The sequence below is a fragment of the Haliotis cracherodii genome, unplaced genomic scaffold (assembly GCF_022045235.1).
Source record: "Haliotis cracherodii isolate W230 unplaced genomic scaffold, xgHalCrac1.p SCAF_4, whole genome shotgun sequence".
In the NCBI taxonomy this organism is placed as follows: domain Eukaryota; kingdom Metazoa; phylum Mollusca; class Gastropoda; order Lepetellida; family Haliotidae; genus Haliotis; species Haliotis cracherodii.
The window spans coordinates 31,286,314-31,299,066 of NW_027266297.1; the positions used below are offsets into that span (position 1 = coordinate 31,286,314).

At 44.9% G+C, this 12,753-nt stretch overlaps 1 protein-coding gene across 1 annotated transcript; it reads right to left on the bottom strand.

Annotated features, from left to right (window-relative positions):
• Positions 1 to 2,072: 2,072 nt before the first annotated feature.
• LOC139479372 (thiopurine S-methyltransferase-like) lies at positions 2,073 to 10,986 on the bottom strand. The gene is made up of 11 exons (XM_071262229.1): positions 10,930 to 10,986; positions 10,352 to 10,393; positions 8,030 to 8,067; positions 7,283 to 7,375; positions 6,642 to 6,771; positions 5,224 to 5,276; positions 4,071 to 4,130; positions 3,507 to 3,521; positions 3,107 to 3,183; positions 2,637 to 2,681; positions 2,073 to 2,227 (listed from the first exon to the last, which is right to left on the bottom strand). The coding sequence occupies exons 1-11, from the start codon at positions 10,984 to 10,986 to the stop codon at positions 2,073 to 2,075; spliced, it is 765 nt and encodes a 254-aa protein (XP_071118330.1).
• Positions 10,987 to 12,753: the final 1,767 nt, after the last annotated feature.

The window sequence follows — 12,753 nt, forward strand, 5'->3', positions numbered from 1 at the left end:
TGGCCGTCAGTGTAAACAGAGAGCAAACACTTACGCAGCTGGGTATGTGTCTTGGCTAACATATAGTCCCTGAAATAAAGTTATGAACGACGTTGAATAAACATAATTATACAAGGGAACCCTCGAGTATGAGGGAGCCCTAAATGTTCTTAATGTCTGGAATTGAAAAGGCGATGATTAATACAGACCGGTAAGACTAAGAAGGGGATGAGAGTGTTGATGAGAGGGAAAGAGAGATTAGACCTAGGTGTGTCAGGTGTGGAAGCGCAGTGTTGAAACCTAAGTGTGCATCTGCAACATTAATGGTATAATAGTATTTCCCTTATCGAGAATGTACAAGATCTGACCGTTTAGTGGTAGATTACAGTAAATGTGCGGAACGAGACAAAGTAATACGTATTACAATTCTGACGATCGCGAGTGACCGACAGAAGAGACAGAAACTGACCGATACTAAAGGTCTGTTTTCTGATTTACAGACAAACCACAGCAGCCTGTCATCCCATCCAGTGTTCCATGCAGGAGAGCGAAGTGGACCATCACACCACGGCTCGGGAAGTTAGAGTGTGGGGGTGGGAGTATGCATGGGAATGGACAGTGGTCGGATAAGATTTATAGTCACATCGGCAATGTTTCCATCTCATTAAAATCAGATCTAGGTTCACTCTGCCGTTAAACAAAGATCTACCGACTACGTGACTACGGTCGGGTCAGAGAGGAGCCAGCGTTTCCTATCAATCTTTGTGCACTAAATATGACCATCAATTGAGGTTGACAAATGCCTGTAGGGTGATAAGTATCCCGTCTTCATTGACCATTATATGAAGATAAAGCTTTTGAATATTGTGTACAGTTAAATACGTGAAATAATGTATAAATTATGTCATTTGAAAACATGATTTTCTTGTTAAATGTCAATTTGTCCATTTACATATGTTAATACAAATTTGTATCTGTACAGAATATATGTCTGTTTTGAATGCGAACGGAATGACAACGTGACATCCCAACTCACGGCAGAGGTTCCGTAGAGGTGAACATTTGAGCCGATTTTATACTCAGGGGATTCTAGTAGTTATAGCCAAGCAGTGGTAGTCGTAGTCGCAGTAGTAGAAGTAGTGGTAGTAGTAGTAGTAGTTGTAGTGGTGGTGGTGGTATTGGTAGTAGTAGTAGTATTAGTAGTGGTGGTGGTACTGGTAGTAGTAGTAGTGGTACTAGTAGTAGTAGTAGTAGTAGCAGTAGTAGTAGTAGTAGTGGTGGTAGTAGTAGTAGTAGTGGTGGTAGTAGTAGCAGTGGTGGTGGTGGTTGTGGTGGTGGTAGTAGTAGTAGTTTAGTAGTAGTAGTAGTTGTGTAGTTTGCTTGTAAGATATTAGGGCTCAAAATAAAAAAGTGTGTGTGTGTGTGTGTGCGTGCGTGCGTGCGTGCGTGCGTGCGTGCGTGCGTGCGTGCGTGCGTGCGTGCGTGCGTGCGTGTGCTAATGCCGGTCATATAGTGCTCAGACACATTATACTGACTGCGACCCGACCAGTACTTAAACGTCTTTTGGTATGACGCGACTGGGCATCGAACTACCGACCTTGCGCTCTCCCGGCAGACCCTCTGTTAACGAGACACGGAGACGGTCCTGACATCTTAACATGTTGTGGAACCCTCGATTACTTGATCAACCTCGTACACATGAAAACCTACACCAGTCTACAGGATGAGGGTGTGAGTGAGTGAGCGTGTTTGTAAGCCGTTTAAAGCAGTGTTTCTGTGATATCACACCACGAGTTGACTGGAGACGTTGTAAGCATGAGTCCTGGGAATGGCATTGTCCCGGAAGTGGTAAAGTAGTGTGGTGATATCAGAAGAAGCTACTGTAAAAACACCGAAGGTCTTTCGCAAGTCTCTGCTCGGGGACAAAATCAACCAACATTTCTATTGACATATTTTATTTTATTTCTTATGAAGATTTTATCACTTATTATGATCTTCCGCCCGAACCAGGTGCTGTATATGGTTTTAACGTATGTGTTCTGTTCAAAGAATCAAGATGTATTTCATGGCGATAGTGGAGACTGCCACTGCAGTTAGTTCCTCTTCCGCAGAGAGTAGGTCTGTAGACAAGCCTTGACGTCATATTCTGTGAAGTCCTGAGGTATCGCGTCTTTCTGAGCGTCACCGCTGAAGGCCTCGCTGAAGTCGTACACATACTCATCCATATACTCCACGTCGCAAATGTCGCCTGCGTAAAAACAATGTGCAGACTATCTCACAGATTATGAACGATGATACAGACAAATTCAAATGTTAAATTCGCTTTCGGCAAGTATGAGTAGAACGATATCACAGGCGGTTCCAGAACAAACCCAAACCACCCATACCCCCACCACACCCCTCAGTAAATTTATCTGAGAGAGGATTTTTGACCCCTCCCTTTAAGAAATACAGGCTCCGCCCTTGTGGACTACTTTGGTGAAACCCTGTAGTCATGACAGGCAGCCCAGAAACAACCATGGCGACCTGGGATTGGAATCCACTATCATAAGTTTCTGGCACGCTTGAGGAACGCAACTCTGCACAGCAAATTGCGGCGCCTTCGACGACTGAGCATCATGCCTTTAACATAACATAACGTATAGTGAAGGGTTTACCGTATAACTCTTTCATCTGCTCTTCACTGAAATGATAGGGAGCCCCTGCAATGAAGGAGACACTGCCGCCATGATCTACACTCGGAATTAACCTTTTCGATACAATATATTAATCTATTCAACAACATATATTTTTATCTTATCTATTGTTGTTAAATTTGGAATAAGCCAAAGGTGTTCTAAAACAGGCAGTATAACATACACGAAACAATGAGAGAGAAAGAAATCATTTTAATGTAAAACTGAAAGAATAAGAGAGCTATTACTACATCAAACGTTATCAAACTATGCACGAGTCGTTAAGGCTGTATGAAGAGTGACTGAACAAGAAGATAAGGCTGTTAAAAGCCCATTCAGTTAAACTCTCATATTAATATCTAAATGCTAACGAATTAGAATATATTGGCTATATAATAACTAATAATAGGCGTGTGACAGTCACAATTGCCAGATGTAACATCTAATAATACCTGAACCTCCTTCCATGGGGAACTCCAGCATCGTGATACACTTGGGCTGCATCACTCCCCTGACAGCGTCCATGTACCTGGAATACAAGACATCACAGAGGTGATTTGTCTCTATATTCACACTGTCAGTTACTTGTGAGACACTCTCCTGACAGTTGTCATGTACCTTGAATACAAGCCATCACAGAGGTGATTTGTCTCTATATTCACACTGTCAGTTACTTTTGAGACACTCTCCTGACAGTTGTCATGTACCTTGAATACAAGCCATCACAGAGGTGATCTGTCTCTATATTCACACTGTCAGTTACTTGTGAGACACTCCCCTGACAGTTGTCATGTACCTGGAATACAAGCCATCACAGAGGTGATTTGTCTCTATATTCACACTGTCAGTTACTTGTGAGACACTCTCCTGACAGTTGTCATGTACCTTGAATACAAGCCATCACAGAGGTGATCTGTCTCTATATTCACACTGTCAGTTACTTGTGAGACACTCCCCTGACAGTTGTCATGTACCTGGAATACAAGCCATCACAGAGGTGATTTGTCTCTATATTCACACTGTCAGTTACCTTTGGCATTGTATAAGTCATACTGTGGCTTCAAGACAGCACGTCCTATGTAGGAACTCAAATACTTAAGTACAACTGTAAATGGTTTTAGAAAGTATTAAAATTTGAATCGAATCAAGCACCGAAATCACACATCTATTCATTGACTAAACGACCCGTGGAAATCCGGGGTAGAATAATTCTTCAGCAACCCATGCTTGCTGTAAAAGGCGACTATGCTTATCGTGAGAGGCGACTAACGGGATGGGAAGGTCAGGCTCGCTGACTTGGTTGATGTATGTCATTGTATCCCAATTGTGTGGATCGATGCCTACGACATCAATCACAGGATTGTCTGGTCAAGATTCGATTATTTACAGACCGCCGTCATATAGCTGGAATATAACTCATCTACAGCGCACATCGCCCCCGCGTCCCAGACGAAGTCAAACTTTCCCTCCAGATTCCTGGAACACAATAAACCCATCACAGTGTTATTTGTGGAGTGTTTGAGAGAAACACAATAAAACCACCACAGTTTGTTGTTGTTGTAAAACTTCCCCTCAAGATTCCTTGAACAATAAAACCATCTTAGTGCGTTGTTATAGGTGGACATTATGAGTGGAATACATTAAAACATTCGCAGTGTTCTTACTGGTGGAGAATCTGAGAGAAACACAATATGACCACATCAGTGTTTTGTGTAGTCATGGAACGTCTGGGAGAAATACACTAAAACCATTTCAGATTATTGTTATTAGTCGACTGTCTGGGAGAAATACAGTAATAACATTTCAGATTACTGTTATTTGTGGAGTGTCTGAGAGAAACACAGTAAAATTATCAAAATATGTCATTCGAGAACTGAGGGAGAGACAGAGAGTCCAAGTAAAACCCCTCAGTGAGTCATTCCTGGGTGCAGGGAGTGAAACACTAACATGGAAACTGTCAGCTCCGGATGGACTGAGCTCTGATGAAGCGAACATTAGGATATAAACATTCTTACACCGAATCCCTCAAATAATATATGGTGATTGTTAATTTGAAAACTTATTTCGCAATATAGTGCAGCAAGGGGTAATAAAATCGAGTCCGTTTGATCCGAGGGTGATTACAGTTAATAAGGACGCAGTGTCTGTCTGTTTCTTTAGATATACTCAAATCTAAATCATATGTCCCCAAAACCGAAGGTTGCATCAAATAATGGTGAAACGTGATTTGAAAGTCTTTCGGCTTCGGTATTTTCAAAGGGTATTGTTGTGTACCACAGTGGGATATTCACATGATTTATCTACACGAGTGAGTGAGTGAGTGTGTGTATTTAGCAATATTCCAGCAATATCACGGCGGGGGACACCAGAAATGGGCTTCACACATTGCACCCATGCCGGGAATCGAACCCAGATCTTCGGCGTGAACCACCACGCTTTAACCACTAGGCTATCCGACCGCCCCTTATCTATACGATTGCATTACATGTCATATAGTCATGCTCACATTATTATTCAAACTCTAAGGACAGGGCTCAAATCACAATAACGATTGTCTGAATATACTTACTCATCAAAACGAAAGAAGTTCCCAACATAGAATTTGAAGTTGCCACTTGCATTCTTTGTAGAAATATAACATGACGGTGCAAGATACAAACAGATCTCATGGCATAGATCTTCGCAACGATTTTCTGTATTCGGGTTGGATAACTGTATCTTAAGTTCTTTATTTTGCTATGGTTATAAAGTCGTGATTGTAATCAACTGACCTGAAGAGGTACATAGAAAACCTTGCAAATACGTTCAGGTTGGCTCGTCTTGATCTCAAATACAAGTATGACCTTATAAGCACGTGCAGGTTGGTTCGTGCTGACCTCAAATACAACCAAGGCCTTACAAACACGTGCAGGTTGGTTCGTGTTGACCTCAAATGCTAGCAAGGCCTTACAAACACGTGCAGGTTGGTTCGTGTTGACCTCAAATACAAACAAGGCCTTACAAACACATGCATGTTGGTATGTGCTGACCTCAAATACAAACAAGGCCTTACAAACACATGCATGTTGGTATGTGCTGACCTCAAATACAAACAAGGACTTACAAACACATGCATGTTGGTATGTGCTGACCTCAAATACAAACAAGGCCTTACAAACACATGCATGTTGGTATGTGCTGACCTCAAATACAAACAAGGACTTACAAACACGTGCAGGTTGGTTCATGCTGACCTCAAATACAAACAAGGCCTTACAAACACATGCATGTTGGTTCGTGCTGACCTCAAATACAAACAAGGCCTTACAAACACATGCATGTTGGTATGTGCTGACCTCAAATACAAACAAGGCCTTACAAACACATGCAGGTTGGTTCATGCTGACCCTAAATACAAGAAAGGACTTACAAACACATACAGGTTGGTTCGTGCTGACCTCAAAGACAAGCAAGGCCTTACAAACACATACAGGTTGGTTCGTGCTGACCTCAAAGACAAGCAAGGCCTTACAAAAACGTGCAGGTTGGTTCATGCTGACCCTAAATACAAGCAATGCCTTACAAACACATGCAGGTTGGTTCGTGCTGACCTCAAATCCAAGCAAGGCCTTACAGCCACCTGCAGGTTGGTTCGTGCTGACCTCAAATCCAAGCAAGGCCTTACAGCCACCTGCAGGCTGGTTCGTGCTGACCTCAAATCCAAGCAAGGCCTTACAAACACATGCAGGTTGGTTTGTGTTGGTTCGCTTTTACCTGCAATACAGGCATGACCATGTCAACGCGTGCAAGTTAGAGCGTGTTGTTGATCTCAAATACAATCAATGCCTTGCGAACATGTTGTATCGTGTTGACTTCAAATACAAGGTATCTTTGCAAACACGTTCGCGTTGGATTGGGTCAACCTCAAATACAAGTGTAGCATTGCTTGTACGAGACCCTCTGTGTGAACAAAGAGTATCATACCTTTCTCCTGACTGGTGTCATTACCTTGTAAATTTTCCCGGCGATACTGGGGACGTCTTCAATGATTGGTTCCTGCTTGTACTGTTTGAAGATCCGCTGTGCGGCGCTCTCGGCCAGATCAGCGCCAACCACGGAGTGACCTTGCTCACATAACCTAAACACAAAAACGGAAACGTCATTGATCTCAGAGAGTCTACATAATTATTGCGGTTAGTGTAATTAGATAGTAAGCAATGAACATACTTAATAATACAAATTCAAAAGAATCGGGGGACACGGGTGGCCCTGTCGTCTTAGGTGTCGCGATTCGCTGTACAGATTTGCATCCCTTTGGGTACGCCTGAAACCTATGATTGTGGGTTCGAATCCCGGTTCGCCCCGATTATGTTTCAAGGGTTGTCAGCACGTAATCCGTGCTCATGGGTTCCACCAAAGGGGTAAACGTCTGAGACCTGTATCACTTCGGGATTTCCTCCCTCATTTAGCTGACACGCCGTCCACGAAACAAGATGACAACCGCGATCTTTGATATGGTTCAACATGAACCTGTAGATTGAATGGGGCTGAGCCTGCTGGCATAACGTAATTGCCAAAGGAATCCTATGAAGCCTATATTGATAGACGCGTGGGTGCATCTCATGTGCTGATTTGACAGACTCACTCACCAGATGAGGTCATAGGTCGTGGCACAGAGGGGGACGAGGATTTTCAGACCTTTTCGTCCCTCGGTAACTTTCTCAAAGTATTTCACCAGATTCCTGAAAGGACATTGTCAGAAACTTGAGTTTGCAAATAGTGTTGTAAATAATCCCGTACATATATTATATAATGACTCATGTCTTCAGTTCGTATGAACTGAGTATTAGCTCAAGGATATGTTAAGTGCAAAATAATCATAAAATTGCATATTAGCTTTTAAACAGTATTGAACAAATATTTTCAGAGAAGAAAACGCTCTCTGGTGAATCGCAGTCCATAATAAAGTTGCATGTACACACGTTCAGTCGTAGCAATGTATGGAAATACTGTCTTCTGTAAGTGGGATTACTTTGCATTATTTCATAAACATGCGACTTGTAATCTTCGTATAAACGAAGAAAACAAAGAGTGAATATCATATATTAATCGATTCATGAAACCCAAGCCAACTTTCACCGCATGCATACTTCCCCGTCATTCAAGTTCAAGTGAAGCCAAGGTGCCCAACCTACTCTACCCTATGTATTCCTACTGGCCGAGCTCCGTGTAGGTGAAGTCCCAGTTTTCGACCTACTCTACCCTATGTTTACCTACTGGCCGGGCTCCGTGTAGGTGAAGTCCAAGTGTCCAACCTCCTCTACCCTATGTATACCTACTGGTTCCGTGTAGGTGAAGTCCCAATGCCCAATCTACCCTACCCGAAGTATACCTACTGGCCGGGCTCCGTGTAGGTGAAGTCCCAGTGCTCGACCTACTCTACCCTATGTATACCTACTGGCCGGGCTCCGTGTAGGTGAAGTCCCAGTGTCTGACCTACTCTACCCTATGTATACATACTGGCCGGGCTCTGTGTAGGTGAAGTCCCAGTGCCCGACCTACTCTACCCTATGTATACCTACTGGCCTGGCTCCGTGTAGGTGAAGTCCCAGTGCCCGACCTACTCTACCCTATGTATACCTACTGGCCCCGTGTAGGTGAAGTCCCAGTGCCCGACCTACTCTACCCTATGTATACCTACTGGCCCCGTGTAGGTGAAGTCCCAGTGCCCGACCTACTCTACCCTATGTATACCTACTGGCCCCGTGTAGGTGAAGTCCCAGTGCCTGACCTACTCTACCCTATGTATACCTACTGGCCCCGTGTAGGTGAAGTCCCAGTGCCCGACCTACTCTACCCTATGTATACCTACTGGCCCCGTGTAGGTGAAGTCCCAGTGCCCGACCTACTCTACCCTATGTATACCTACTGGCCCCGTGTAGGTGAAGTCCCAGTGCCCGACCTACTCTACCCTATGTATACCTACTGGATCCGTGTAGGTGAAGTTCCAGTGCCCGACCTACTCTACCCTATGTATACCTACTGGCCCCGTGTAGGTGAAGTCCCAGTGCCCGACCTACTCTACCCTATGTATACCTACTGGCCCCGTGTAGGTGAAGTCCCAGTGTCTGACCTACTCTACCCTATGTATACCTACTGTCCGGGCTCCCTGTAGGTGAAGTCCCAGTGCCCGACCTACTCTACCCTATGTATACCTACTGGCTCCGTGTAGGTGAAGTCCCAGTGCCTGACCTACTCTACCCTATGTATACCTACTGGCCTGGCTCCGTGTAGGTGAAGTTCCCAGTGACTGACCTACTCTACCCTATGTATACCTACTGGCCGGGCTCCGTGTAGGTGAAGTTCCCAGTGCCTGACCTACTCTACCCTATGTATACCTACTGGCCTGGCTCCGTGTAGGTGAAATCCGAGTGCTCGACCTACTCTACCCTATGTATACCTACTGGCCGGGCTCCGTGTAGGTGAAGTTCCCAGTGCCCGACCTACTCTACCCTATGTATACCTACTGGCCGAGCTCCGTGTAGGTGTAGTCCCAGTGCTCGACCTACTCTACCCTATGTATACCTACTGGATCCGTGTAGGTGAAGTCCCAGTGCCCGACCCACTCTACCCTATGTATACCTACTGGATCCGTGTAGGTGAAGTTCCAGTGCCCGACCTACTCTACCCTATGTATACCTACTGGATCCGTGTAGGTGAAGTTCCAGTGCCCGACCCACTCTACCCTATGTATACCTACTGGCCCCGTGTAGGTGAAGTCCCAGTGCCCGACCTACTCTACCCTATGTATACCTACTGGTTCCATGTAGGTGAAGTCCCAGTGCCCGACCTACTCTACCCTATGTATACCTACTGGCCGGGCTCCGTGTAGGTGAAGTCCCAGTGTCTGACCTACTCTACCCTATGTATACCTACTGTCCGGGCTCTGTGTAGGTGAAGTCCAAGTGCCTGACCTACTCTACCCTATGTATACCTACTGGCCTGGCTCCGTGTAGGTGAAATCCGAGTGCTCGACCTACTCTACCCTATGTATACCTACTGGCCGGGCTCCGTGTAGGTGAAGTTCCCAGTGCCCGACCTACTCTACCCTATGTATACCTACTGGCCGAGCTCCGTGTAGGTGTAGTCCCAGTGCTCGACCTACTCTACCCTATGTATACCTACTGGATCCGTGTAGGTGAAGTCCCAGTGCCCGACCCACTCTACCCTATGTATACCTACTGGATCCGTGTAGGTGAAGTTCCAGTGCCCGACCTACTCTACCCTATGTATACCTACTGGATCCGTGTAGGTGAAGTTCCAGTGCCCGACCCACTCTACCCTATGTATACCTACTGGCCCCGTGTAGGTGAAGTCCCAGTGCCCGACCTACTCTACCCTATGTATACCTACTGGCCCCGTGTAGGTGAAGTCCCAGTGCCCGACCTACTCTACCCTATGTATACCTACTGGCCGGGCTCCGTGTAGGTGAAGTCCCAGTGTCTGACCTACTCTACCCTATGTATACCTACTGTCCGGGCTCTGTGTAGGTGAAGTCCAAGTGCCTGACCTACTCTACCCTATGTATACCTACTGGCCTGGCTCCGTGTAGGTGAAGTCCAAGTGCCTGACCTACTCTACCCTATGTATACCTACTGGCCTGGCTCCGTGTAGGTGAAATCCGAGTGCCCGACCTACTCTACCCTATGTATACCTACTGGCTCCGTGTAGGTGAAGTCCAAGTGCCCGACAGAGGACAACTGTTGATTATCAAATAATCACTATAAGATTGTTGCATTTGTGAGTCATATGTTGTAATAATCGGCGCAACATCGGATGGCTGTGTAGTTGTAGACTGTGTCACGTTGAACAGTCGTCCCCGCTAGTAACTCAGATTGTCTGTAGTCAGGAACAGGTGGCCACAATGTGTGACCAGGCCGGTTGTGTGTCACAGTAGCCCTACAGTGCTCATGCTATCAACCACTGGTTGCCTGGACCAGACTCCACTGTTTCCAGGCACCCGTGATATACCTGGAATATTGCTGGCAGTGGTACATCATATTCACTGCCTCGCATTTATCATCTTCCCAAGGTAAGAGTGTATACTAGCCTATATCAAAGTCTACATTCTACCTTTGCCATTTCAAGTTTACATTGTCTTGGCTCGATCGTGGTGCCACCTCGTGTAGGACACGAGTTGTTTGCCTTGTGATGAAAACGCGAACTCTAATCAGATCGCAATTCTTATTTCGATTTGAGATTTCATCCCTGGCAGACAAAAACAATAACAATTTACCACAGTAAAGATGGTTGTCAGTGCCGCAATACCCAGGGAAACAGGCTGTAAAGGCATATCGGCTATCAGTGTCAAGTATTGCTGCATATCGCTGTAACATGACATGCACAGCAGATGGCATCTAAACATAGCGCTGCTTTTGGGTCCCCGTGATAAGCGTTCAGTCATTCGAGTTAAAAAGATAAAAATGAAGGTTTAACTCAAATATATAAAAGTACATTTGCGAGTTGATTGAACACTGAACCACTTCGAAAATATTTGTCCTCGTTAATTTTGAAAATATTTTAAACACAAATTGGACAGGCGATAGCTGGGACCACGTTTTCGGAACCGAATTTTAATTTGTAAAATCGTGCGATAGTCGGCATGATGTGGCAAGGGTGATAACTAGACTTTGATACAGGCAAGTAGACACTCCTGAGTCTTCCCACATATCCACTGCCTCGTAGTAATTCACTCATATTCACTGCCTCGTAGTCAATCACTCATATCGACTGCCTCGTAGCAATTCCTACATATCCACTGCCTCGTAGTCATTCCCACATATCCACTGCCTCGCAGACAATCACTCTTATCCACTGCCTCGTAGTCATTCACTCATATTCACTGTCTCATATTTATTCGTTTATAATCACTGCCTCGTATTCATTCGCTTATATTCACTGCCTCATATTCATTCGCTTATATTCACTGCCTCATGTTCATTCGCTTATATTCACTGCTTCATATTCGTTAACTCATATTCGCTCATTAACACATGGTATTCCAAAATTACTTTACTTGTGTAGCGGCGTGCTTGTACAACAAGCCCACTTACGCCTGTCTTACAGTCCAGCCCACTGAGATACCATGCCGCAGCTTAACATGGATGCACCATGGATGCCCCACCCAGAAACAGTAATTGACGCCAGTCAACCATTCGCCGCTTTTCCTAAACCCGAGTGCCAGGCAGGGTAACAACAAGTACCATCTTTCACGTATGACTCCCTCGTCCAGAGGATCGAACCATCTACCTTCTGCACCCCTCAATGAATCTGTCTGATATATAACCGAGGGTTGGTTTGCAACACCAGGTTCACTCCTCTAGTTCGCCTCGCATACTGCATGTGAAGTTCCATTAACAAGCTGTTGCATGATGCATTAAATAAGATGCAAGTCATTGTTACTTTTTGCGCAGTCATGCCGGCATATCTAGGATACGACATGCCTATTAAGTCCAAAGAAGTTTTAACGAAATTATAGACTTTCGAAATGATATTTCGTAAATTAAATGTGCTTGCATAGTAAAGGGTTTACTAAACTGAGATTGCATGAGATGACCTTAGGTACATTAGTGAATCAGCGTTATTCTCACCAACCTGACAAAATGCATGTCGTGCTGAACTGCGGATCTCAATGACTGCGGGCCTTAAGTATGCGGTGGGAGGACTCTTGTTATCACGTGACACTATCTTCGGCCAAAAAAGGTCCAAAGAACACATCTCAGTGGTGTCATTGCGTGAAAAAGATGTCTCATGCACAATCTGCACATGCGGTATACTCTTCAAAACAAGTAGAGGATCATGGAAATGGAAATATCAAGTAATAGAACAAAGATACGCGTTGACAACAAACGTCCTATGCAAGAACGTTTGCAAATGTTTGTTTCATGTTTCAGGAGAATACAAACTACAGGTGTGACGTATAACAAACAGTCCCATGCATACGATAAACGCAAACCTAACTTACTAGGTTATTGACAAGGAGTGAGTGAATCGCGTCACCTTAGACGACTGGGCCACCCGTGCCCCATATTGATAAAGAACATTACAGTAAACTTCGGAC

Excerpts from the sequence above, each read along its gene's own strand:
- LOC139479372 (XM_071262229.1), bottom strand. The coding sequence starts at position 10,986 with ATGCCTTTACAGCCTGTTTCCCTGGGTATTGCGGCACTGACAACCATC. Across the intron at positions 7,376-8,029 it reads ACCTACACGGAGCCCGGCCA|GAATCTGGTGAAATACTTTG; the intron begins GTAGGTATACTT and ends ATGTCCTTTCAG. Across the intron at positions 5,277-6,641 it reads TCGCCGGGAAAATTTACAAG|AATGCAAGTGGCAACTTCAA; the intron begins GTAATGACACCA and ends ATTTCTACAAAG.